Source organism: Sorex araneus, chromosome 6 (assembly GCF_027595985.1).
Source record: "Sorex araneus isolate mSorAra2 chromosome 6, mSorAra2.pri, whole genome shotgun sequence".
Taxonomy (NCBI): Eukaryota; Metazoa; Chordata; class Mammalia; order Eulipotyphla; family Soricidae; genus Sorex; species Sorex araneus.
In genome coordinates, this window is record NC_073307.1 from 136,105,645 (window position 1) to 136,130,869 (window position 25,225).

Below are 25,225 nucleotides of genomic sequence, written 5' to 3' on the forward strand. Positions count from 1 at the left end.
GGTGTGTAAATTCTCCTGATTCTAACCTATTCTTGGCCTCTACCCAATCCCCAAGGTCCTTCATTCTCTGGGGAGAGATTCAGGATTAAAGCAAAGGTCAGAGAAAAGGAAAACTGCTTTACCTAATTCTTGGTAATAAAATGTTCCCAGTGGTGGTAGCAGATACTCTGAATCATAAAATATGTTGACCTGTAAGGTGTCTTCTCAGATATCTAATAATAATGCCGGATAATACAGTAGGGATTCAGTAGGTTAAGGATTAACTCGAAATCAGTAGGTTAAGGATCTGGGCTCTCTGGTTAGCGTTTAAGTTTTTGCCAACTCCCTCTACTGCCTTCAGCTTCAGCTTCTCCACATTTAAAAATGCGGTGTTATGAAACCGTCTTCATTGTGAGATTGTTGTCAAGGTTAAATGACATGATCTGGCAACTGCGGGGCAGTGTCTAGCATACTGTACTGCCAGATATTTAGATACTGAAAATGAGGTACGCCTAGACAAAAGATTTGAAACTTCCTATGAATTTTAGACTATTAAGATTCTTTTCATTGTCCTGCGTTTTAAAGCAAAGGCACGATTTTCTGTAGGTAATGCCTGATGAGATTAAAAAGAAAAAGCCTCTAGCATTTGAGCGTAAGACGATTGGTTATATTTAATTGCCGAATCGGCGTATTTGGAATCTCCTTAGTTGTTCACTTGCTTAAGTATGATTATCAGAGAACTTTATTGGGCAGAGGAATTCAAGCCCAGATTTCTAATTTCTGCAGAGCTGAGCGCCTACTGGCAGAGTCCAAAGTCCCAACTGCGCTGAAGCTAAGTATTCTTTTAACAAAACTAACCAGCCGGAAGTCACAGCTCCAAGGGCAGCCTGGGGTGGTGGCAGATAACGGAGGCCCAGAGTCAAGCCCCCTCCTCCCCCAGCCCCGTGGGCGGAGTCTGGCTTCGGGCCTTTTCCTCGCCTCGGACGCGACCTGAGGGGCGGGACTCCCCTTCCCTTCCCGTCTCCCAATCCCCGAGCCCCTAGCCCCGCCCCTCCAACTCCCGCCTCCACTAAGCTGCCGAGCTCACAATAGGCGGCCAATCAGGAGCAGGGGGCGAGGCAGGGGCGGAGCCGCCGGGCCGAGTCCGAAGTCGCCTACTTCTAGCCACCGGGCCGGGACTCAAATCCGCCTATCGAGGGTGGAGACTCGGGAGCGGAGCTCGCCTGCAACGTCCTGCGACGCCGAGCGGACACCATGGCGGACAACCGGGACCCTGCCAGCGACCAGATGAAGCTCTGGAAGGACCAGCGGGCTCAGCAGGTACACTCGGCCCTGCCCCCGCCGTGCAGAAAGCTGGGGAGTCGGCGAATAACGGCCGCGCTTCCGGGGGAGGAGGGGGCCGGTCCCAACGTGCCTGGGGGCTGGGGGCTGGGGGCTGGGGACCGGGGACCGGGAGGGGGTCGCTGGAGGTGGACTCGGGCGGGGCGGGGGTTTGCTTTGGACTCCTTGCAGCATTGCACTTCGCAGGGCGAGGAGACGCGATGGTTCTGGGCGTGCAGGCCGCGTGGGCGGCAGCGCGCGGGTGTTTGGCTCCCATTCTTTGCGGTTTTGCCAGCTGGGGCAGAGGTGGTGGACGGGAGCGGGTGGAACGCAGGCGCCGGGGGGAGAGAGCCCGCTGCCCGCTGCGAGAAAGGAAGTATGGAGGGAAGTGGGAACAGGCTCTGGCTTTGTTTGACCTTGCTCAAGCTCGTAGCTGCAAGCCTGCCTCTTTGGGGGTGCCCGGGGCGGGGCGGGGGGGGGCGTATGATCAGCTCGATGTTCCCAGCGCCCGTTGCTGCTGTGACTGGTGCTTCGTTAGGAACAGCAGTCAAGGATTCAAGAATCATCCTGTCATTTGCACTTAAAGCGTTTCATTCATTTATTTTACTGAATCACCATGAGATAGAGCATTACAAAGCAGTGCTTGATGAGGTGTCAGTCGTGCAGTGTTCCAACACCCATTCCTTCACCAGTGTAATTTCCCAGCACCACTGTCCCCAGTTTCCCTCCTACCCCTTCAAGTCACCCTCCACCCCCACCTTACTCTATGGCAAGCACCTCTTCTCTCTCTTCACTCTCATTTTAGGCATTATGGTTTGCAATACAGATGCCGAAAGGCTATCATGTATATTTTTACCTACTTTCGACACTCAGTTCTTGACCAGAGTGATCATTTCCGACTAATATTGTCATAATGGACCCTCCTCTATCTTAACTACTCTCCATTCTTCACACCCTTGTGGTAATTCCCAACCACTGACCAGTTCTGCTGGTCTGTTCTCCCTGGCCTTGAATATTAGTTTTGTAGTTTAAAAAAAATTTTTTTTAAAAAGCATTTTAGAAGCAGAAGAGATGGTAGGGATCAGTGACTGCTCACTGGCCAGTATTTTGCTTTACAAGGTGGACAGAGTTAACAGGTGGCCAGTCCTGTGCCCTTGAGAAGCTTAAAATCTAGGAGACAAAACTGTCAGTTCGGGGAGGGTGCTGATATTGGTCATCTGTAGAATGTCCAGGGAGTGACCTGCTGGACTTGACAGGCACGTGGCATGGAAGGAGGGCTAAACCTGGAAGCGGATACCAGCCCAGGGGTGGGGGGTGGGGCATTCCTGGCTGGTGCCCAGGGGTGGAGCGTCTGCCAGGGCGTCTTTGAGGAGGTTGCAATAGATGAGAGCGCATCTGGGCAGAGTGTTCCCGCAGACTGATCCAGAAACTCCGAGGGACTTGCACAATCTCGTGTCTGCTGGTTAATGGCAGATGGAGACTGGGTTCCACCCCACCTCCCTCCCCAGTTTTCTCTCTCAAAACAGGTTAGCATTCCCGAGCTTGGAGGTAAAATGGAATAGCCACCAGCAATACTTTATCATTTACCTATCTGGGCAAAGGCTGCCTTTGTCCCTCTGGGTTGTTTTTGGCGCCACATGGGCAGTGCTCAGGGCTTACTCTTAGGTCTTTGTCTGGTGGGCTCCTGGTGGACTCAGGGAACCATATGAGGTGCCAGGGATCGAACCCAGGTTGCCCATATACAAGGCAAATGCCTTCCTGTTGTACTACTGCTATGGCCTCCTGCCTTTGTTGTTCAAGGATGTGACAAGTGTCTCCTCATCCTGTATTCCGCATCCCTAGAATAGATAAGGTCTTAATGGACTCTTTATCAAAGTGAAACAGAGACTCTTAGTCAAGGGCTTACCATTTTCCTACTGGCTAAGTCAAGATTATTACAATTAGCTTCTGGGGGCCAGGAATCTTTCCTTAGGGCAGCTAAATCCCTCACCCTGGCATTTTGGTGAATGTCTTGAATTGAGAAATAATATGGCCAGTGTAGTGGAGTTTCTGATAAAACGTCACTGTCACTGTCACTGTCATCCCGTTGCTCATTGATTTGCTTGAGCGGGCACCAGTAGTGTCTCCATTGTGAGACTTGTGGTTACTGTTTTTGGCATATCGAATGCACCACAGGTAGCTTGCCAGGCTCTGCTCTGCAGGGGAGATACTCTCAGTACACGCGGCTGACCCGAGTTCGATTCCTCCACCCCTCTCAGAGAGCCTGGCAAGCTACCGAGAGTATCCCACTCACACAGCAGAGCCTGGCAAGCTACCTGTGGCCTATTGGATATGCCAAAAACAGTAACAAGTCTCACAATGGAGATGTTACTGATGCCTGCTCAAGCAAATTGATGAACAATGGGATGACAGTGCTACATTTTCATATCTGACACTTCAAAAAATGTTCACTTTGTATTCACAGAATCTGCAACACAGCAGATTATCAAAATACATTTGCTCAGTTATGATATAAAGGACTCATTCTTCTAATGTCTTAATTCTGAACCTCCTTCTCATGTTGCTTAGCTGTCTCTTCTGACAGTACATTTAAAAGAAAAAAAAATTTTATAATTGAATCACTGTGAGATAGACCCTTACAAAGCTGTTCATGATTAGGTTTCAGTCATACAGTGTTCCAACACTCATCCCTCCACCAGTGTACATTTCCCAGTACCGGTGTCCCCAGCTTCCCTCCCATCACCCCCAACCACCAGCCTGCCTCTATAGAATATCCCTTTACCTACTTTCAGCACTCAGTTCTTGTCCAGCGTGATCATTTCCAGCTATTATTGTCAGACTATTCCCTTTATCTTGCCTACCCTCCACCCCCCCCACACATTTGGGGCTTATTTCCAACCCTTGTCCCGGTTTTCCCTGGCCATGAATATTAGTCTTCTGTATTTTTCATATATATTTATATAACACAAATGAATGCATTTATTCTGGATCTGTCCCTCTCCTTCTGATTCATTTCACTCAGCATGATACTCTGCATTCTGACACTACTTCTATTTAGCGAAAAATATGTTTTAAGAGTTAAGAAAGAGGAGAGAGTTACCACAGTGGGCTGGTGCTTACCTTGCATGTGGCCGACCCAGGCTCTACCCTTGGTGGCCCATATGGCCCTTGAGCACCACCAGCAGTGACTCCTGAGCGTAGAACGAGGAGTAACTCCAGAGTATTTCTGAATATGGCCCAACCCTACACCCTCTCCCTGACCCTCCAAAAAAGTATAAAAATGAAAAGATTGCTTTAATATTTATTTACTTTTATCAATAGTTTGTCCTTTTATTGCTGTTGAATGGGTATTGTTTATCCATTTAATTATCTTTTTACTCTATTACCAAACTATTTCCACTGTTTGGCTATTATGAATAAAGCTCTGTGAAAAGTCTGACCCAAGTCTTTTAGTGTATATATGCAAATATATGTACATATGTGTATACACACACATATGTGTTTTCATTTCTCTTGGGAAAAACATCTGAGTCGAATTGCTAAGTCATAGATTATGCGAATGACTCAAGACAAATTGCTGAGACTTTGACTCATGACCAATTGCTGAGACTTTCCCAGACGGGTTGTGTCATTTAACACTTACATTAACAGTGCCTGAGAGTTCCAGTTGCTCTGCATCCTGCCGAGTTCTGATATTGTTTTTGTTTTGTTTTGTTTTGTTTTGGGCCCATACCTGGCAGTGCTCAAGGTTTATTCTTAGCTCTGTACTCAAAGGTCACTTTTGGTGGCCTTCAGGGGATCACGTGGTGCTGTGGACTGAACCCTCAGCTCAGTGTGTGCTAGGCGGGCTACCTTACCCTTGTACTGTCTCTCTGGCCCAGATTTTTAAAATAAAGGTCAAGTTAAAATACTTGACCTGGCTGGTGATTGTGAGGTGGTACACCATTGTGGTTTTCATTTGCACCGCTCTGCTGACCAGTGATGTTAGAACACCCTTGCACATCCCTGTGTCTATTGATCTATGTTCCTGTATGTAATTTGTTCAGATCTTTTTTTTTTCCCTTAAAAAATTGAATTGTCTTTTAATTTTGATTCCTAGCCTATATTTTAAGTTAAATCATATTTGGACCTAGCACTGTGACCATTGATCCCAGTGTTCTTAACGGTGTAAACTTAGAAATTTATTTCTCTCCCATTGGGCCAGAATGATTTGAATTTGAAGAGGGAGAGAGTCCCCCTACAGACAGGCCTGTCCAGGCTGGAGGAGGCTCCTTCTTGCCAGCACAAGGCTCTTACGGTTATCTTGGGCATCACTGTGTCACCACTGAGGTTCAGGGTATAGAGGAACCTGAGTGGGTTGCCTTAGGTCCAATGAACCAGACCTAGATCACTCAGGTTCTGTTCTCTAGAACTCAGTCACATGGCCACCCCTAGCCCCAAGGGAGGCTGGGAAAAGTAGTCCACCTCGGTGTCCCAGTCTCGGACACTACTGCATTCTCTAGCCCATACATTCAAAAGTTGGGTGTGCTTTCCTGTGGTTTTGGACAGATGGTCTCTTTAAAAAGGTTAGGGTTCTGGGGCCGGAGCATAGTACAGTGGGGAGGGTGTTTGCCTTGCATGCTGCTGACCCAGGTTTGATTCCCGGCATCCCATACTGTCCTCAAAGCGCTGCCAGGAGTAATTCTTGAGTGCAGCTGGGAGCAACCTCTGAGCATCACTTGGTGTGACCCCAAAAGCAATAAATAAATACAAACATTTAAAAAATAAATGAAAAGGTTAGGGTTCTTTCTGGTTTCTGTCTTAAAATATGTCAGTCAGGGAAAAAGTAAAGTGATTCTGGAACCAGAGTGTTAGCTCAAAGGGCCGGAGCTCAGGGTCTGTGGATGGCGTGCCTGGGCTTGATCCTTGACTTCTTGGGGTCCCTCCCCAGGGTTGCCAGGAATGAACCCTCCCCACCCAGCAGTGAGTCAGGAGTAGCCCCTGAGCATCCCCAGGTATGGCTCAGAAAAATCAAACTAAAATTCCCGTTAGAAAACTAAGATGGTCACAGACAGTATATATGTATATTTAATCTCCCCTGACTTGTGCTTTTATAGAAGCGGGCTTTATCATGAAGTTCTTTCCCAATGTCCAGTTTGTTTTTATTTTACAGGGAGCTGTGAGAGCTGTAAGTTTGGGAACTCCCTTAAGCTCTGGAGCAGTTAGTCCCTCCCTCAAGAACCACACGCAGAAGGCTAGGCTGGGTCATCCTCTGTAAAAAATGTAAACGCATGCGGAAGGGTGTGATGATGATGTTCACGGGCTCTTGGGGCGGTGCTCCCTCTCTCTCTCTCTCTCTCTCTCTCTCTCTCTCTCTCTCTCTCTCTCTCTCTTCTTGAATTTGGTGTTCTCGAGCCGCTGTGTATGGACCAGATCAAGGTGGCTCCTCCTTTGTGCTCTGCTTCTGTGTGTGCCGCTGTTCTCTTTTCTGTCTGTCTCTCTATCTCTGACTCTGTCTCTGTAGTCTCTCCTCTGGTCTCTTCTGATCTCTCTACTGATATCTTCTGATCTCTCTTCTTCCGATCTCTCTCTCCAGAGCCCTTCTGCTTCTCTCTCCCTGAAGCCCTTTTCCTTCTCTCCCTGGAGCCGTACTCGCTTGCACTTCTGACTCTGATCCTTCCTTCTTACTCTCACCCCTACTTCTGACTCTGACCCCCTCCGCTCTTACAGTCTTAGTTTATGTAGCAATCACATAGGGTGGTGATAAAAAGATGGGTTGAACATGAACAAATCAACAAAGAGGGGTAAGACCACTCTTCCAGGAATTAACTCAAAGATAAAATCTCATCTAAAGAGATTACTTCGGATTACTAGGAAATCCACTTCAGGGCAGGCGGGAGCCCATCTAGGGTGTGTTGCTTTCTCCTTTCCTCATCTAGTAATCCACTTAATTGGTTGTGGCAAGTCTACTTCTAGTACTTCTAGCAATGTCATTCTGTATGAGCACATTAAGAGATGATATATCAGACTTAAAGTTTGGTTCTTCCTGAGGACATTCACTATATATTCTAGGCCACAGTCCTCAGGCCAGGATAGTCTTCCTAACCCCAGCAGGGTCCTAGTCTTGTCGTTACTTTTGGATCACGACAGCATTTGTCTGTGACCATGCTCTCAACTTAGAGTTGAGTATCGTGGAGCTTTGGCCTGGCCCATTTCAATGCCAGGGTAGCTCACAGCTTGCCCTGGGTCCATTCCGTCCCTCTTCGGGACCCTGCTTTTGGGGTGGTAGGAACTCAGGGCAATTGAGTTGAGAAAGCAGATGCCTGGGAGTAAATATTATTGGAGTCAGTCAACTCCCAAGTTACAAAGCATAATATTGACTATCTTCCTGTGTCCACACAGAAAGGACATTGCTTTAAGGTAAACTAAGTTCCCTGTGGCAAAGCTGAAAGGACAAGCCCCATGCTATCCTACAATCCTCCTTTGGGAAAGATTGTCTTCGGATTCTGTTGTTGATCAGTGAACTGAGAGCTTTGTAAATTTTAATAAGTGAGCACCAAATCAGATATTTTCAGGAAGATCTGACTGTTAAAGTTGTCTTCTTGAAAAATCTTTATTTTTCTTTCTCTGAGAATAATGGAGAGGAGGGAAGGTAGTTCTCCAGATACTTCCATTCCCTTAGACTGGAATTTAAATGGGATACTTTTTAACCCATTAACTCCCAGGGCTCTTCCTTTGGGGTACGTAGGCCTTGAACCCTTAAATACAGAAGTTTTTAGAAATGAACACCATTTCTAAAAAGTGAAAGGAGAGTTTCCTCAAGATGATTTCTCTGTCTTTACCGGGGACAGGAAACTCTTAGCTTATCTCTAAAATCTTTCCGTTTTGCTGAGCTCCTAACTTTGACGGTAGCCTGAAGCTACAGACGGAGTCTGCAACAGACAGAGTGGTTAGCACACCTCTGAGATAGTCTGTTGTAACACTTTCATTAAACTTGCTTAATACTAACAAGATCCGCTTGTAGGTTTTGTGTGTGTGTGTGTGTGTGTGTGTGTGTGTGTGTGTGTGTGTGTGTGTGTGTGGTGTTGTGGATCAAACCCACGTCCTCACTCATGCAAGCCAGTGCTATATTCCCTGCCCTTTCCCCCTACCCTCATTTGTATACTTTTCTCTTTTTTTCTTTTTGGTAAATTATAATTTAGGTAACATGTTTATAATAGTATTAACATTTATGGGTTTTTTTTTGGGGGGGGGCAGTGCGCACACCTAGTAGTGGCAGGACTTGACTCAGTGTTCAGGAATCACTCCTGATGGTCTGGGGGACCATATGGGGTGCCGGACATTGAACCCCGGTCTGCCACATGCAAGGCAAACACTCTACCTGCTGTGCTATCTCTCTGTCCCTTAACATTTATGGCTGTGGTGTACATTTATCGTACTTCACCACCACCAAAATGCCTGTTACCCTTCGCCAATACCCTTAAGTTACTTCAACCTCTTAGTTCTTCTCATCCTTCCCGCCTTGCCCGATAATCTCAGGTCTAGGCTTTGGCATCATGGATACTGCCTGGTGCCTCATTTTGTTTCTCTGTATTCCAGGAGTGAGTGAGATTATTCTGCCTGTGTCCTTTTCCCTCTGACTTATCTTGCTTAAACATGATGTCCTTCAATTCCAGCTGAGCTGTAGCCAGATGCAAGATTTCATCTTTTTTTTTTTTTCTTTTTGGGTCACACCTGGCAGTGCACAAGGGTTACTCCTGGCTCTGCACTGAGGAATCACCCCTGGCGGTGCTCAGGGGACCATATAGGATGCTGGGAATCGAACTCAGTTCGGCCGAGTGCAAGGCAAACACCCTACCCGCTGTGCAGTCGCTCCAGCCTCCCCCTTTGTTTTTTTAAATGACTGCATAGTATTTCGTTGTGTATCACTGGCACGGCCACTTTATCCATTCCGCTGTCCATTTGCATTCCTTGTCAGGGACACAGCTGGTGTTTATCTTTTTTTTTTTTTTCTCACTGGATCGTGCTTTTTATGTTCAGGTCAATATTTTATTGGGTGGCCATACTTTAGGTAGAGGGGCAGAATTACTGGGGTAACGAGTAAAGGGAATGGAAACTCAGTCTTGGAAAACGTGCAGTGTCACTCACCCATCAGCCTGAACCTAGACCGCTTGGTTCTGTGGGGTCAAGACAGGGAGACCCTGACCTAAGACAGACATCAGGCCAGCGCCCCTGCCCGGGAACTGGTGCTGGCCCTTTCTCAGGGCGCTTACATCATCAGAAAAGCAGGAAACCCTCACTTCTACAGAGGCCACTTAGTCCTCAATTCTAGGAGCACATTTTCCACCCCTGGCTTCAGTCACCCCCAAGGCCACCCCCCTCCCCCCAACACACACACACACACACAAACACACACACACACACACACACACACACACACACCTTGTTTGTTTGGTATTAGACATTTCTTAACATATTCTTCAATTAAAAGAAATGAAAAACAAACCTCAAATCTGTGTATTATAGATGGCTTGCAAAGCACAACTGAAGTGAATTAAATCCATCACCCAGAGGAAGAGGGTAGAAAAATGTCCGCTGCAGGCAGTTATTCTGTCACTGTTATCTGGGGTTAAGTGGCTCTAAGGTAACCCCTCTGTCCCCCATTCGCCACACCCGTGACCCTTCTCCAAACTAAGAGCATGGACTAGAACTCAGCAGGATGGGTGGGGACCAAAACAACCCTCTCGGTACTGCGAGGCTTGGTTGGAGAAGGCAGCTCGGGGGTGTGGGCTGAGACCCGTGCCAGGTCACTGCTCCTCAGAATCAGTTTTCCACCCTGCAGCCAGGCAGCTCTGGATTGGACCAGGCAGGGGAGTAGGAAGAAAAGGGAGCGAGGTCAGGGCCTTTCCGCAAACTATACCTAGTCAGGGAAGGTTCTCTTTTGTCCTGGATCCAGCCAGGGGAGTCTGGCATCACCCCTGCCCAAGAAACATGAGTTGGGGGGTGGGACTGGAGTGATACTACAGCGGGTCGTGCATTTGCCTTGCACACGGCCGGCCCGGGTTCAATTCCCAGCATCCCATATGGTCCCCTGAGCACTGCCAGGGGTAATTCCTGAGTGCAGAGCCAGATGTAACCCCTGTGCATCGGTGGGTGTGACCCAAAAGGAAAAAAAAAAGAAAACATGAGGGACAGGCCAGTCTTGGTGGACATTGTAGGCAAAGGATGCCTTTTGTGGAATAAATAGTTTGGGGCAGCCATTTCCCCAGGAGACATCAAGTATATTCTGGGAATGGGAAGGTAGCATCTCACGTGTTTGGAATTGGGAGTTAGTTTGTATTCTAACTATTATATATATATTATTGACATTGCATTACATTATATTGCTATGTAAGTTTCAGGTGTGCACCATCATACTCTGACATTTGTAGCTTCTATGATAGCATCTGTGCTAGAACTCCGGCTCTGTGTCCTCCCCCTGAACTCTCCTGCCATATACCCTCTCCCCTTCCCCGAGGAAGTTTGGTAAATTCTTGGAACTCCTGTGAGCACAGGACACTAGTAAGTGGGAACTGTGTCAGTGACATGGTTTCCCCAGAGAGAGCCAGTCTTACCTCTCCCAGGAAAATGGCTTCATGTCTCAGTTCTAGCCAAAAAATATCAACAATGTAGCCAAATGGAATTTTACTTGAACTTTTTACTGATGACCAGCATGGCCTGGTCTTCGCCAAGCCCAAGTGTGTCTTTGCCAATTGCTGCAGTAGTTTTCACAAGTCTGTTTTGCTAGAGCTGTTTGATCAGAATTTATTTATTTATTTATTTTTGCTTTTTGGGTCACACCTGGCGATGTACAGGGGTTACTCCTGGCTCTGCACTCAGGAATCACTCCTGGCGGTGCTCAGGGGACCATATGGGATGCTGGGCTTTGAACCCAGGTTGGTCTCGTGCAAGGCAAATGCCCTACCTTGTGCTATCGCTCCAGCCCCTGATCAGAATTTGAAGTTAGAGACTCCAATTCCTTTTTTCTTTTTTGGGTCACACCCGGTGATACACAGGGGTTACTCCTGGCTCATGCATTCAGGAATTACTCCTGGCAGTACTTGGGGGACCATATGGCATGCTGGGAATTGAACCCAGGTCGGCCACGTGCAAGGCAAACGCACTACCTGCTGTGCTATTGCTCCAGCCCCGCAATTCCTTTTCTTTTTCAGGGGAGAGATGCGAAGAGAGTGATGGCCAGGGATTGCTGCTTCCCCCTCCTGCTTGGAAATAATTTTTTCCTGGCATTTAATTTTGTTCCACAGTTTATTTATTCTCACACCGGGCTCTCACCCACAGCACACGTGTTGGTATACTGGGCATCACGCCAGTCACCAAGAATCTAGATAGAAAAGGGAGATCCTGCCTTGAGAGGGAAAAACATTGGTGCGAAGACGTGTTTTGTTCTGTGGGACCACCGGAATACACCTTTGGCCCAGTTGAGGGGTGGCAGAGGGTGGGGGCAGGTCCAAAGGGTCAAGAGCTGCAGGAGAAGCACAGGTGCATAATCAGCAGTCAGAAAGATGTAATGAGACTCATACCCAAGGACAGCAGAAACAAGGGCCAGGACGAATGGCCCATGGTTGGAAGCCTGCCTTCAGGGCTACGGGAGAGGGCGGTTGGGATAGAGAAGGGACCACTGTGACAGTGAAGGTGGGAAGGGACCCCTCTGCATGGGAAATATGGATGCAAAGTGGAAAGTAGGTAAAGGACCAAACATGATGGCCTCTCAGTAAATGTATTTTGGGGATGGTATGTGTGGGGGGAGGGGGGTGAGGAGAGAGAGAGAGAGAGAGAGAGAGAGAGAGAGAGAGAGAGAGAGAGAGAGAGAGAGAGAGAGAGTAGAGGGTAGAGGGGGTGGCAGGAGGGGAATGGGAGATACTGGTGGTGGGAAATGTACACTGGTGGAGGGATGGATGTTGGAACATAGTATGACTAAAATCTGATTATGAAAGCTTTGTAACTATATCTCATGGTAATTAAAATTTTTTTAAAAAAGGAAGATGTGAGGGGCTGGAGAGATAGCACAGCGGGTAGGGCGTTTGCCTTGCACGTGGCTGACCTGGGTTCAAATCCCAGCATCCCATATGGTCCCCTGAGCATGGCCAGGGGTAATTCCTGAGTGCAGAGCCAGGAGTAACCCCTGTGCATCGCCAGGTGTGACCCAAAAAAGCAAAAAAAAAAAAAAAAAAGGGAAGATGTGAAAACATTAACATTTGCTTTTAGTGTGTTGAGTAAATGCAGCTCTCCCAAAGTGAGTGGGGACAAAAAGAAACACTCTTCTATCTTTTTTTTCCTTTTTTTTTTTTTTGGGGTCACATTCAGCGATGCACAGGGGTCACTCCTGGCAGTGCTCAGGGGACCATATGGGATGCTGGGAATCGAACCCGGGTCAGCCGTGCGCCAGGCAAATGCCCTACCTGCTGTGCTATCACTCCAGCACCCCCCGCACCCCATTCTTCTATCTTAAAAAACATTCTTGTTATAAAGTGATTGGTAAGTTGGAAGCACTGCTTTTGCGCGCCCAGATTGGACTGCTGCAGCTGGTGAACCCGTGCCACGCAGTGCTGTGACCCGTGCAGAGTTCCTTAAGTTCTCTGGAAGCGTAACACCACTTGCTGAGGGGAAATCATAATTGGATCTCATTGGGTAACTGGGATACCAGACGAGATAACGTGAGGAGAGCGGCTGAGATAAAGCCTTGCACATCCGGCCCGTGCTCCAGAAACTCGGCTCACAGTGGGAAGTGGGAAATTACAGACAGCCAGTGACACAGTGTTCTCCTTGTCTTTGCACTAATTTTCCATGGGAAAAGTCATTTCCCTAGAGGAAACCTGGTAATGGCATTATCACTGGATCTTCTTTTGATTGTCTGTTGCTTGTAAAACAAAACAAAACAAAACAAAATAGGGGGCATGGGCTCCCTACTGGGCAGAGCTATGCAATGGTTTTCATGAGCACTCACCTTCTTGCAGAGAAAGCCTGGTACTTTTGTTTTGTTTCGTTTTTTTTTTTTTTGGTCACACCTGGAGATGCTCAGGGGTTCCTCCTCACTCTGCACTCAGGAATGACTCCTGTCAGGTTTGGGAGACCATATGGGATGCTGGGGATCGAACCTGGGTCAATCTCATGCAAAGCAAACGCCCTACCCATTGTACTATCACTCCGGCCCCAAGCCTGGTACTTTTCATCTGAAATGATTTTACAAAAACTTTCCCGGGCCCAGGAGCTGGGGGTGTGGTTCAAGTGGTTGAGCAAATGCCTACAATGGGCACGACCCCGAGTTCTACCCTCAGCACCACATGTCCCTCGGCTTCCCCATCCCATCTTGGGGCTCCTGAGCACCACTGGGTGTGATCCCTCTAAGAAATGAAAACAAAAGATGTTTTCATGACCCATTCTCTCATCTTCTTTTTTTTTTTTTTTTTTTTTTTGCTTTTTGGGTCACACCTGGCAATGCACAGGGGTTACTCCTGGCTTTGCACTCAGGAATTACCCCTGGTCATGCTCAGGGGACCATATGGGATGCTGGGATTTGAACCCGGGTCAGCCGCGTGCAAGGCAAACGCCCTACCCGCTGTGCTATCTCTCCAGCCCCCCCATTCTCTCATCTTATTTAGCAAACTCTTCATTATATTTACCTTTTTTTTGGGGGGGGGGTGGGGGCACACCCAGTGGTGTTCAGGGCTTACTCCTGGCTCTGCACTCAGGAATTACTGCTGGCTCAGGACCATATGGGATGCCAGAGATTGAACCTGGGCCAGCCACATGCAGGTGTGTGCAAGGCAGACGCCCTACCCGCTGTGCTGTCACTCTGGCCCTTGTATTCACTCATCTTATCCAGAGTCTGGTGGCTGTATCCAGTCGGGGCCAAGCGGACGGTCAGGCTGTCTCCCTGCACTTGGGCCAAGTTTCTTAGCAGGGCGTGGCTGAGATCTGTCCAAGCAATGGGTTCTCCGAGTGTCTCAGCACTTTGGACACAGGAAACGGAGAGCATTTGGACAGAAGGCATCAGAGTTGAATTGCGGTGGACCCTGTCGCAGGGAAGACTCCGTGGTACTGACCGCTCTCTCCTGCTTTCCCCTTTCTTATTCCCTCAGAAGCCTGATGTCCTGACCACCGGGGCGGGGCACCCCATCGGGGACAAGCTTAGCACCATGACAGCGGGCCCCCGAGGGCCCCTGCTGGTTCAGGATGTGGTTTTCACTGACGAGATGGCTCACTTCGACCGAGAGAGAATTCCCGAGCGGGTTGTGCACGCCAAAGGAGCCGGTGAGTGCGGTGTCAGGTGCCTTAGAGAGATGGCTTTCACAACGCCGGGGCTGAACATTGCTCTGCAGGGTCCAGCGGGGTAGGACAGGAGGGAAGGAGCTCACCTTGCATGTTGTGGGGCCTGGTTTGATCCTGGGCACTGCATGGATCCCCTGAGCTGTGCTAGGGCCCAGTCCTGAGCACCGAATCAGGAACTGCCCCTGAGCGCCATTTTTTATTGCAGAAATAATGGACGATAAGGGATGGGAGTGGTGCTTTGTTTTTTATATTTATTTGTCCATTCATTTTTAATTTTTTTCTTTTGGTTTCTGGGCCATTCTTGCCAGTGGTCAGGGCTTACTCCTGGCTCTGCACTCAGGGATCACTCCTGGTGGGATGAGGGGTACCAGGGAGAATTACATCCAGCTTAGCTGTGTGCAAGGCAGACACCCTACTGGCTGTACCATCACTCAGGCCCAAGGCAGGGCTGGGTGGTGTTTTAAAGAAAAGAAAAAAGAAACTCAGTAGGAAAAAGAAAGCGTGATAGAAAGGAAGAAAACGTTTTTCTCCTTATTTATTGAGCTTTAGTTCAGACTCCAGCTGTATCGCCTCCTCTTCCGTAAGAGCCCTTTTAGCTTCTCCAGCTTTGGTTTTTTTCTTTTTTTTTTGGAACGGGGTGGTTTTCTCATCATGAGATTTACTGTGCTGTTTGCTTGACATTCTTTATTTATTGCCTGTTTTACTCTTTTTTTCCCTTTACTTATTTAAAAAAATTTTATTTTATTTTATTTTTTTATAAGTGAGTCACCATGAGGGTACAGTTACAAATTTACCCATCTTCGTCCTTGTGTTTCCCTCATACAATGTTCGAGAACCCATCCCTCCACCAGTGTCCATTCTCCACCAATGAACCCAGTATCCCTCCCATCCTCCACTCCCGTCCCTCACCCCCACCCCAGCTCTGTGGCAGGGCATTCCATTTTGTTCTCTCTCCTTTTGGGTGTTGTGGTTTGCAATAGGGGTATTGAGCGGCCATCGTGTTCAGTCTCTAGTCTACTTTCAGCAGGCTTCTTTCTTCTCGCGAGGGGTCCCCGACCACATTTTACTTGATGTTCCCGACTCTATCTGGGCTGCGCTTGTTTTACTCTTTTACTTGCTTTTTTTTTTTTTTTTCTCTCTCTCTTCCTTTGCTCTCAGTTCTCTCTCCCAGGTTCTAAAATTGTTCGAAAGCCCTCTGTGGCCCAGGACCTTGGATTAGCCCTGGTCACCTCCCTCCGGCCTCACTCATGCCCTCCTCCTTCCAGCCCCAAACGTTTCTTTTTATTTTTAAAATTTTTTTAAAAAGTTTTATTTTTTATAGTTTTTTTTAATTTTATAAAGTCGTTCACAATATTTCATTACATTTAATAGTCAAACATCAACCCCATATCATTACACTTTCCCACCACCAACCATATTTCAGGTGTTTCCATCCTGAACCCCAATCCCTGCCCCAACGCAGAACCAAAATAATGTATTTTGTATTGTTTGTTATGAAAAAGCACTGAAAATGCTACAAAAAAGCATCCTTAGAGGAAAAAGGGTGAAGATTGTTGTATTCCACCCAGAGACAATTAAACCCTTCTATAAGAGATCACTAACATGTTGTTAAAAGTTGAGCCTTGTGTCCTTATATATATCTGTAAAAAAACTTTTTTCCTTTATGATTGGTTGCCTCCTACTTTGAACTCCATCAAATGTGGTGTGGTACTCTTGGAGTATGGGTAAGGTATGTGGTATGAAGTGTCACGTGGCCATGAATGCGGTCATGTGTTCCAAATAGGTTCATTCATGGGTGAGGCTTGGCCCGAGCGTGTGAAGAGCAGCTGTGAGTGTGGCGGTGCTCCCTTCTGGGAGAGAAGCACATGTGATCTGGATGGTGGCCGATGATGAGACTATCTGGCGCCAGCCAGAGGAAGCTTATGGGATTGACTGCTGAGTCGACGGAGACAGGGGATACGGGCAGAGGATCTCCGTTCCTGGTCCCATTGAACCCAGGGTTCTCAGTCACAAAGTCCCACATACCTGGGTTTTCTTGGGGTTTCCCCATGGGTGAGGCTCGGCCATGAGCATGGCAGTGGTTGAGTTCTGGGAGTTTTCAGCTGCCGGGGCTGGGTGCCTGCGGGCAGGGAGGGCTCTCACCCGTCCCCCTCTGGCAGCCCTAGAAGTTTCTTACTCAGTTGAGCATTTGATGATGGGGGCATTGCCCTTCACTCCCACAAGCCCACAGCCAACCCCTCATGTTCCTTTCTCACCCCCGTGCCTCTTGAGGACCCTGTGGTGTGAGTGAAGGTTTCCTGATGAGGGATTCTGTGACTTTCTTACTAGGGGCCTTCGGCTACTTTGAAGTCACACACGACATCACGAAATACACCAAGGCCAAGGTGTTCGAGCATGTTGGGAAGAGGACGCCCATCGCCGTCCGCTTCTCCACTGTGTGTGAGTACCCTGTTGTGCAGGAGGGCTGGGGCTCTCCCATGGGGAATAGAAAGAATCTGTTCCTAGGAGCGTTAACATTTGCAGCTTAATTTCAAGACAGACTTATCAAAAAACAAAACAGAAAACAAGCACTTCTCCAAAAGTCTTTCCAATCAGAAGAAATAGTCTTCTGAGGCCGGTAGGAAGTTACCAATTGAGGTCATGAGAAACCAGGCTGATGCTTCAACCACCTCGATTCGTTTAAGTAAATATTTGGAAAGAGCATTTCATTGCTTCACAGCTTCACAGGCAAGCGTGGTATGGAGATGGCAGTGACTTCAGTCACAGCTGCCTCTCAGTAGGACCCCCCCACGTTTGTTCTCGGGGAGAGGTGTTACTGACTGTTAATCGCCGATGGTTTGCAGACATTATTGTAATTCATAGATCTACTTTGCTAGTCGGATTACCGCTGTTCCAGAGATGAATGGGCTCAGTGTTCGTCAGTGTATGTTTTTAAATACCATGAAGTATAAAAATAAGTGAAATTAAGAACCTCTGTTTGAACTTACTTTCTTAATATTAACTTCATCCTTTGGACAGTTCACCTGTTCCCTTATTCACTACTTTAATCGTCATAATTATTCTCCTCCCTTGTTCTCATTTAAATTTTAATTGCCTGTTGTTTGAACAAAGCTGCCTTTTTATGGTAAATGGATAATCTTAGTCAGCTATTATTACATCCACTGCCTTATTAGCCTCTGTGAATTCTTTTGTTTAATTTGTAGCCTCAATTATCTCATGGGTGGTAGAAATAATAACCCAGGCACGCAAATCCCTAATTTACTTCTAGGAAATGAATGGATTGGAAAGGAGAGAGCTTGGGGTTTCTGTGCGAGGAGGCTTTTGGGTGCAAAGTGTTCTAGCAAATGCCTCACTTCCCCCCTTTTGAATCTTCCAGCTGGAGAAGTGGGCTCAGCAGACACCGTTCGGGACCCTCGTGGCTTTGCATTGAAATTTTACACAGAAGATGGTAACTGGGATCTCGTTGGAAATAACACCCCCATTTTCTTTATCAGGGACGCCATACTGGTAGGTGGTGCAGTGTTCTGGAAACCATAGTGTTTCCTGATCTCAGCTACCCTGTAGAGCTTGGCCTTTGAGGGGAAACACTGGAAAGCAGAGAATCTGGGTTGGCAAGATTGCCTTTCTAGTGCCTATTGTGTATCTTCCTGTTAGATCAAATGACCATAGTTGCAGTTGGTCTTAGATTTGGCATTCCAGGATCTATTTATTGGCCTTTATGGGAATGGTCTGCTTTTCTTAGCATAGGGCAGGAGATGAGTAGAGAGAGGGGGCCCTAGAGACAGAAGGTGTTATTACTTGTTCCCAGTCAGTAGGAGTTTGAGAGTGTGTGTGTGTGTGTGTGTGTGTGTGTGTGTGTGTGTGTACATTTTTTCCCTTCAAATAGATACTAGATCTTTGATTCTATTTGAAATACTCTAAGGGGGTGCGAGTTATGTCTGTTGAATATACTTCATTTTAAAGTTAGGCAGTTTAACATTCTACAGTTCAGGGTAGGACCGATAGTACAGTGGATAGGGGACTTGCTTTTGCATGTGACCAACTGGGGTTCCATCCCATATGGTCACCCCAAGCACCGCCACGAGTAATTCCTGACTACAGAGCCAGGAATAAGTCCTGAGCATTGCTGGGTGTTGCCTAAAAGCAAAAGAAAAGAAGACAAAAAATCCCCAGATAAATACCCAACATTCTAGAGTGTGATTGTTCAGAATTATAATTCCTAAATGTAACAGTAGGTAATGTGCTATACATATGTATGTATGTGTATAATATATATGTATGTATGTATATTATATATATAAAACACCATAATTTCTGTATACTTAGTTTCTTCTCTTTCTTTTTCCATTTAGTTTCCATCTTTTATCCACAGTCAGAAGAGAAACCCTCAAACACACCTGAAAGACCCAGACATGGTGTGGGACTTCTGGAGCCTGCGACCTGAGTCTCTGCATCAGGTGGGGGCATTTCTGTTCTCTCTGCCCTGGCCCTCCTGGGCGGGAACTGATAATTCTGCTTCCTGCTTTATGCGCCAGTTCTGGTTCTCCTGCTGGAATTGGTTCCTGGGTTGTTTGTCAATGGGAGGCTTCCTCAGCTTTCACGATCCTAAAGAGGGTTTTATTATGATGGATTTTGGAGCTGGAGCAGTAGTATAGTGGGTACTTGCCTTGCACACGGCTGACCTGGGTTCAATCCCCGGCATCCCATATGGTCCCTGAGCTCCATCAGGAGTGATCCCTGAGTTCAGAGCCAGGAGTAAGCCCTGAGCGCTGCTGCGTGTGGCACAAAAACAAAACAAAACACGCACACACATGAAGTTTATGATGATGGAATGTGTTGTGTTCCTCCTCCTTAAAACCCTTCAGTGAAGCTGGCTTAGTATCTGTGGTCAGCACTAGTAAAGGTTAAAATCTCTGGAATGCAGTAAAGCTCTTTGTGTAAGGGGAAAGTGATATTTAAAAAAAAATTTAGGAAAAGTAAACAAATTTACTATTTAAATGAAGCGAGTTAGGCTAGTTTTCAGATTAGTTTTAGCTTGCCTTCATTGGATTTTTTTTGAGCCACAGGATTAAGCATTTGTGCATCATTCTGCTTTAAAATGCTTATGCTTGTGTGTGTGTGTGTCTGTGTGTGCACACATGCGTGTATGCACACGCATATTTAAGTAATAGTGACAACTCTTCCTGTGGGTAATTGGCAAGATTGTTTGCTGCACTTACGGATTTTTCTGGAAATGTAGAATGTCTTAAAATTATAGGATGCTTAACTTTAACCGGAAACTTTTCTGGTTTTGTGTCTCCTCGTTGTTAGGTGTCTTTCTTATTCAGTGACCGTGGGATTCCCGATGGGCACAGACACATGAATGGATATGGGTCCCACACTTTCAAGCTGGTTAACGCAAATGGAGAAGCGGTTTACTGCAAGTTCCACTATAAGGTACAGTGAAGCAGGAGGCGCAAGGCGGTTACCCGCCTCATCTTACTTCTCTTAAACACTGAGCAGGCATCAGGAGCCCCTCTTTCTTTCTCTCTCCTTTCCCAGGCATGGGCATTCCTCATCTAGTTGATGAGTACCCATGACTTTTGCTGGCTTGACACCCCCCCACCCCACCCCCCCACTGCCTGCAGTGACTAGATCTCGGCTGGGACTGTGTGTGTGTGATCTCTCTGGGCTTTGGCTTGTGTCTGTCGGTTAAGAGCACTCGGCTCAGTCGGGCGTTCTGTTGGGGAGCCCAGGAGGTTCACCTGCCCTGGTGGGAAATGCTTCTTTCGTGCTGGCTCTTAGGTTTTATGTTTCTGGTGCTTGGCAGGGACTCGTTGAGATGCTTTTCTCCATGCAAGGGGAAGATCTAAGGTATCATTATGGGGGAGACTGTTTGACCTCCTTTCTTTCGTGCTGTGTTTAGACCGACCAGGGCATCAAAAACCTCTCTGTGGAGGATGCGGCCAGAATTTCCCAGGAGGACCCCGACTATGGCATCCGGGACCTTTTCAATGCCATCGCCACCGGCAACTACCCTTCATGGACCTTCTACATCCAGGTCATGACGTTCTGTCAGGCAGAAAATTTTGAATTTAATCCGTTTGATGTAACCAAGGTGAGTTGGTTAATGATTGAGTTGTTTTTTATTTTTAAAGAGTTTCTTGGTCCACCCAGTTCATTGCTGGGGATGGGGCGGGCTTGTCCACAAGACGGGGCCTCTCTTTGTTTCCTGGCCTGGGAGTCAGTGCTCACCAGGCTGGACTTCCGTATTCCTGATGGATAAATGTATCGATTTCCTCCCGGTGACTTGCTACAGTGTTATTTGCAGGGACCAAAGTCTGAAAAGCTGATGTCCATTTCATCCAAGATGAATATTGACTGTTAGGAAAGATCGAGCCAGTACACTTGCCTTCAGTTCTTAATCACGTTATGTTGTCTTTTAAAAACATCAACTTAATTGTCATTGATTGCATTACATTTGAAAGCTGGTGTGTATGTGGGTGCTTTAATTTCTGTTCTGTTGGTTGCCCGGTAATTGTGAATGTGGTATTGCTTTTAGATATGGCCTCATAAGGACTACCCTCTTATCCCAGTTGGTAAACTGGTCTTAAACCGGAATCCAGTTAATTACTTTGCTGAGGTTGAACAGATTGCCTTTGACCCAAGCAACATGCCACCCGGCATTGAGCCCAGCCCTGACAAAATGCTTCAGGTAAGTCTCAGGTATTGAGATGCTCTAAGGCAGGTGTGGGGAATGAGGATGGACACACACACACACACACACACACACACACACACACACACACACACACACACACACACAGAGTACGCAGTTTGGCATGGCCTTTGTAAGAATGAATAATGAGAGCATCAGTTAAACTTTGATTAATTGCGGTCTTCAATTCCTGTCGTCCCGATGAAAACATCCAGACATGGGCATTGTAACACTGGCCACATCTCATAAAACCCCTCAATATGTTAAGATTTCAGCATCTAGTCTCTTAATTTAAAAAGTTAGGAATACTTCAGGTATTTACAGAATACAGCACTCTGTTCACTCTGTAACCAATGGGAGGGAATAGAGTTCATTGATTATAACACCTTAGTCAGGAAAACTAGATTCATTTCCTTCTTTGTGTGTGACCCTCAAATTTATCCATCTTTTTTTTTTTTTTTTTGGCTTTTTGGGTCACACCTGGCGATACACAGGGGTTATTCCTAGCTCTGCACTTAGGAATTGCTCCTGGTGATGCTCAGGGGACCATATGGGATGCTGGGACTCAAACCCTGGTCGGCTTCAGGCTAGGCAAATGCCTTACCCGCTATGCTATTGCTCCAGTCCCGAATGTATCCATCTTTAAGAAAGATCTGGAGATGATTTTCACGAACCCAGTTAATGTTGCCTGTGAATAAAGAATTGGGTTAATGTGACTCATTGTCTTAGATGGTGAGTTTCTGAGGCATTTGGTATTTTTCATCCCTAGCCACTATGTTCTTTTAAGAGAACAGAGTTAAAAAACAAAAATAAAGTTCTTTCTGTATGTGGAAATGCTCTTTTTGTGGAAATAATTGGCTGGATAATTATCGGGTGAATCAGTCTTTCTGTGTTTTTGGACACTGGCCACAAAACAGAGGTAAAAGAGTAACTGCAGGGTCCAAGCAGAGGGGCCCGAGTGACTTCTTGTATAGAAACATCTGGCTGATGTTCCAGGCCCACAGAGTCGAGCTAAGATCCCCTGGCTTTTAAATAATAACTAATTTTGCTCTAATATTGGGAATATTGAAGACTTTTGACAGAAAATGAGAGCTTACCCCTTTGATTTTATTCAACTTCACTAATATAAAATGAGTTGCTTCCCTCCCTCCCGTGTGAGACCCACAGTCCCGGGTGATGGCAGGGACACGTGCAGAAGGGAACCCTAAGGCCAGGCAGTGCCCGTGCCAGGGACCGGGGAAACGCTCTGTCCCCGAGTCAGCAGAGATGAGATGGCACAGGCAGGCGAGCCTGTGGTGGAGCCAGCCTTCTTAAATACCAGAGGGGAAACTTTGGGTAAGGGTCCCTTCTAGGAAAGGAACGGTCGGCTTCTGTTTTGAGAAATAGAGTCTGCAGAATCACGCAGCTCACTCCTGTGGCTGAGAAAGAGAAAAAGAAGGAAGGCCGTAGTGTGGGTGGAATCAGGAACAGAAGAGGGACGCAGGTCGGTCCTAGAGGATCATCAGAAATGCTTGCACCGACCCCGGGGAGCAGAGGAAGCCAGGACACCGGGAGCCTCCCCTGCCCGGGATTGAAAGGACATGATTGTGCCAAGAACGAGTGAATGGCTGGGTCTGGAGTGATAGTACAGTGGGTAGGGCATTTGCCTTGCATGCCGACCTGGGTTCAATTCCCTGCATCCTGTATGGTCCCCCGAGCACCACCAGGGGTAATTCCTAAGTGCATGAGCCAGGAGTAACCCCTGTGCATCACCGGGTATGACCCAACAAGCAAACAACAAAACAAAGCAAGTTAATGGCATGAAGTTACCATGGAGAGAGCTCAGAGGGTAGAACTGTGGGATCACTCCTGGTGGGGCTCAGGGACCCAAGGTGAGCTGGGGATTGACCCTCCCCACGGGACTGTGAATTCTAAAACCTTGTTCCCCAGAGCAGCCAGCCAGACCATGGCGAGATGGACGGATAGTACAAGGCAAGTCACAGAACAGGGCTCCCTCAGTACCTGTGGGAACAGCTTTAGGTTTTCTGGCTGGGTCCCTGGAATGAGGGCTTTCTTCTGCTCTCTTTGCCCAGTCTTCAGGGGCACAGGGGCACAGGGTCCCGAGACTCCTGGGTCTCACTCTGCCCGTTTCCCATCCTTGTTGTGTGTGGGGCCCTCCCACAAAGGTAGCGTGGGCTTGTCTGATAAACCTACAGGAGGCGTAGAACCAAGGTGATGGAACTGAGTCCACCAGCATCTGCTGGTGGCTCCCTCGTGCCCCCTGGCCCTGGGGTAAAGGCAGAGTCCCACTGAGGCTGTTTTGAGTCACAGGAGGCCACCAGCTTTTAAATTACAGCCGGCTCTGAGTCACGGCTGCAGGACCAGTCGTCTGAGCATTGCCGTGGATGATTTGAAACGATTATTGGGAGGTATGAGAGCCTCAGCCAAGAGCAGGTTGTTGACAGAGGAGCGAGACTGTGTGGAACATGCCTGAATCATTGAATCCTGCACCCAGGGCCTCGCAGCCCGTGTCTGGAAATGAGTTTCCCTTTGTCTAGCATTGGGCCTACGTCTAGAACAATCTCCGAGCTCAAGGTATGCCTGGCCTGGTTCTTCACACGGCAGGCCAGGCGCCCTTTTGAGTCATTTTGTAGAAGTTTGCTGGGGATTTTGTAGAAGTTTGCTGCTATTCGTTTGAATCTGAAGCATGGCTTCCTCTGACTCCCAACTCCAGAAACGGGAGGAAGGAGGACAGGAGGGGCAGGAGGATAGGGGCAGGACGACAGGAGTTCATGGTTCCAGTTCATTGGGTTCTAGCAAATTTGTCTTACCACCGAACTATACCCGCAAGGACTCACATAGAAGAGGACATTGCACTGTGATACAAAAAAGACAATCGATGATCTGGGACAGAGGGAAAGTGTGTGTGTGTGTGTGTGTGTGTGTGTGTGTGTGTGTGTGTGTGTGAGAGAGAGAGAGAGAGAGAGAGAGAGAGAGAGAGAGAGAGACAGAGGATCTGGGATGGAGGGAAGGTTTTTGGGGTGTGTGTGTGTGTGTGTGAGAGAGAGAGAGAGAGAGAGAGAGAGAGAGACAGAGGATCTGGGATGGAGGGAAGGTTTTTTGGGGTGTGTGTGTGTGTGTGTGTGTGTGTGTGTGTGTGTGTGTGTGTGTGTGGTGTGTATGCTGCATTGCACGTGTTCATTTCTGGGCCACCTGTTTCTTCTGAGAGGAGTCTCTTTGTTCCTTGTTGCAAGCACGTTCAGGGTTTTGTGGTAGCTGTGTCCAGCACACACCTGTGTCCGTCTGAAGTATATAGGCTGCCCTCCCCTCCGCCCCCTCCTCTACTTGCTGTGCACACCTGACATCTCACACCTCTCCTTTATGATCCCAGGGCCGTCTGTTCTCCTACCCTGACACCCACCGCCACCGTCTGGGCCCCAACTACCTCCAGATCCCCGTGAACTGTCCGTTCCGGGCTCGAGTGGCCAACTACCAGCGCGACGGCCCCATGTGCATGCACGACAACCAGGGTAGGTCCGGGACAGTCTGTCCTGCAGGGCTGGCGGGGTGGAGAGGACGATGGCGGGCTAGGGGTTTCGTGGGACCCCATGCTCCCGGGAACACCAGCTTGTCCTTGCCCCGGGTGCTGTCATGCTGCCCAGCTGGGGCAGGTGGGGACAGGGTCTCCCACTGGCAGGAGTAGTGGAGCACCCGCTCTAAGCTTAGCTTCTAATGATGGTGGACACCAAGGTGGACAGTTCCTACTGGCCTCTGTCCGCGCCCGGCCTCCTGGGAGCCACGGGCCAAGAGCTGAAGTCTCCTTTCTCTCTGTACTTCTGCCGGGTCCCGGGGAGAGGGGTGCAGTCTGGCTGGATCTGGAGTGGGGAGAGGGGGGACAGGTGGGGAGCGGCTATGAACCCACGGCCTACCCCCTTGCCTCTT

The 25,225-nt window shown here is 47.9% G+C and overlaps 1 protein-coding gene across 1 annotated transcript in view; it reads left to right on the forward strand.

Annotated features, from left to right (window-relative positions):
- Positions 1-1,105: 1,105 nt before the first annotated feature.
- Positions 1,106-25,225, forward strand: part of CAT (catalase) — a 35,928-nt gene continuing 11,808 nt past the window's right edge. Inside the window, exons 1-9 of the mRNA XM_004607890.2 lie at positions 1,106-1,299; positions 14,418-14,589; positions 16,936-17,046; positions 17,984-18,114; positions 18,960-19,064; positions 19,918-20,043; positions 20,513-20,704; positions 21,149-21,301; positions 24,675-24,813. Of these exons, the coding sequence (XP_004607947.1) occupies positions 1,234-1,299; positions 14,418-14,589; positions 16,936-17,046; positions 17,984-18,114; positions 18,960-19,064; positions 19,918-20,043; positions 20,513-20,704; positions 21,149-21,301; positions 24,675-24,813 (1,195 nt within the window). The 5' untranslated portion in view covers positions 1,106-1,233. The remainder of the gene's footprint in view (positions 1,300-14,417; positions 14,590-16,935; positions 17,047-17,983; positions 18,115-18,959; positions 19,065-19,917; positions 20,044-20,512; positions 20,705-21,148; positions 21,302-24,674; positions 24,814-25,225) is intronic.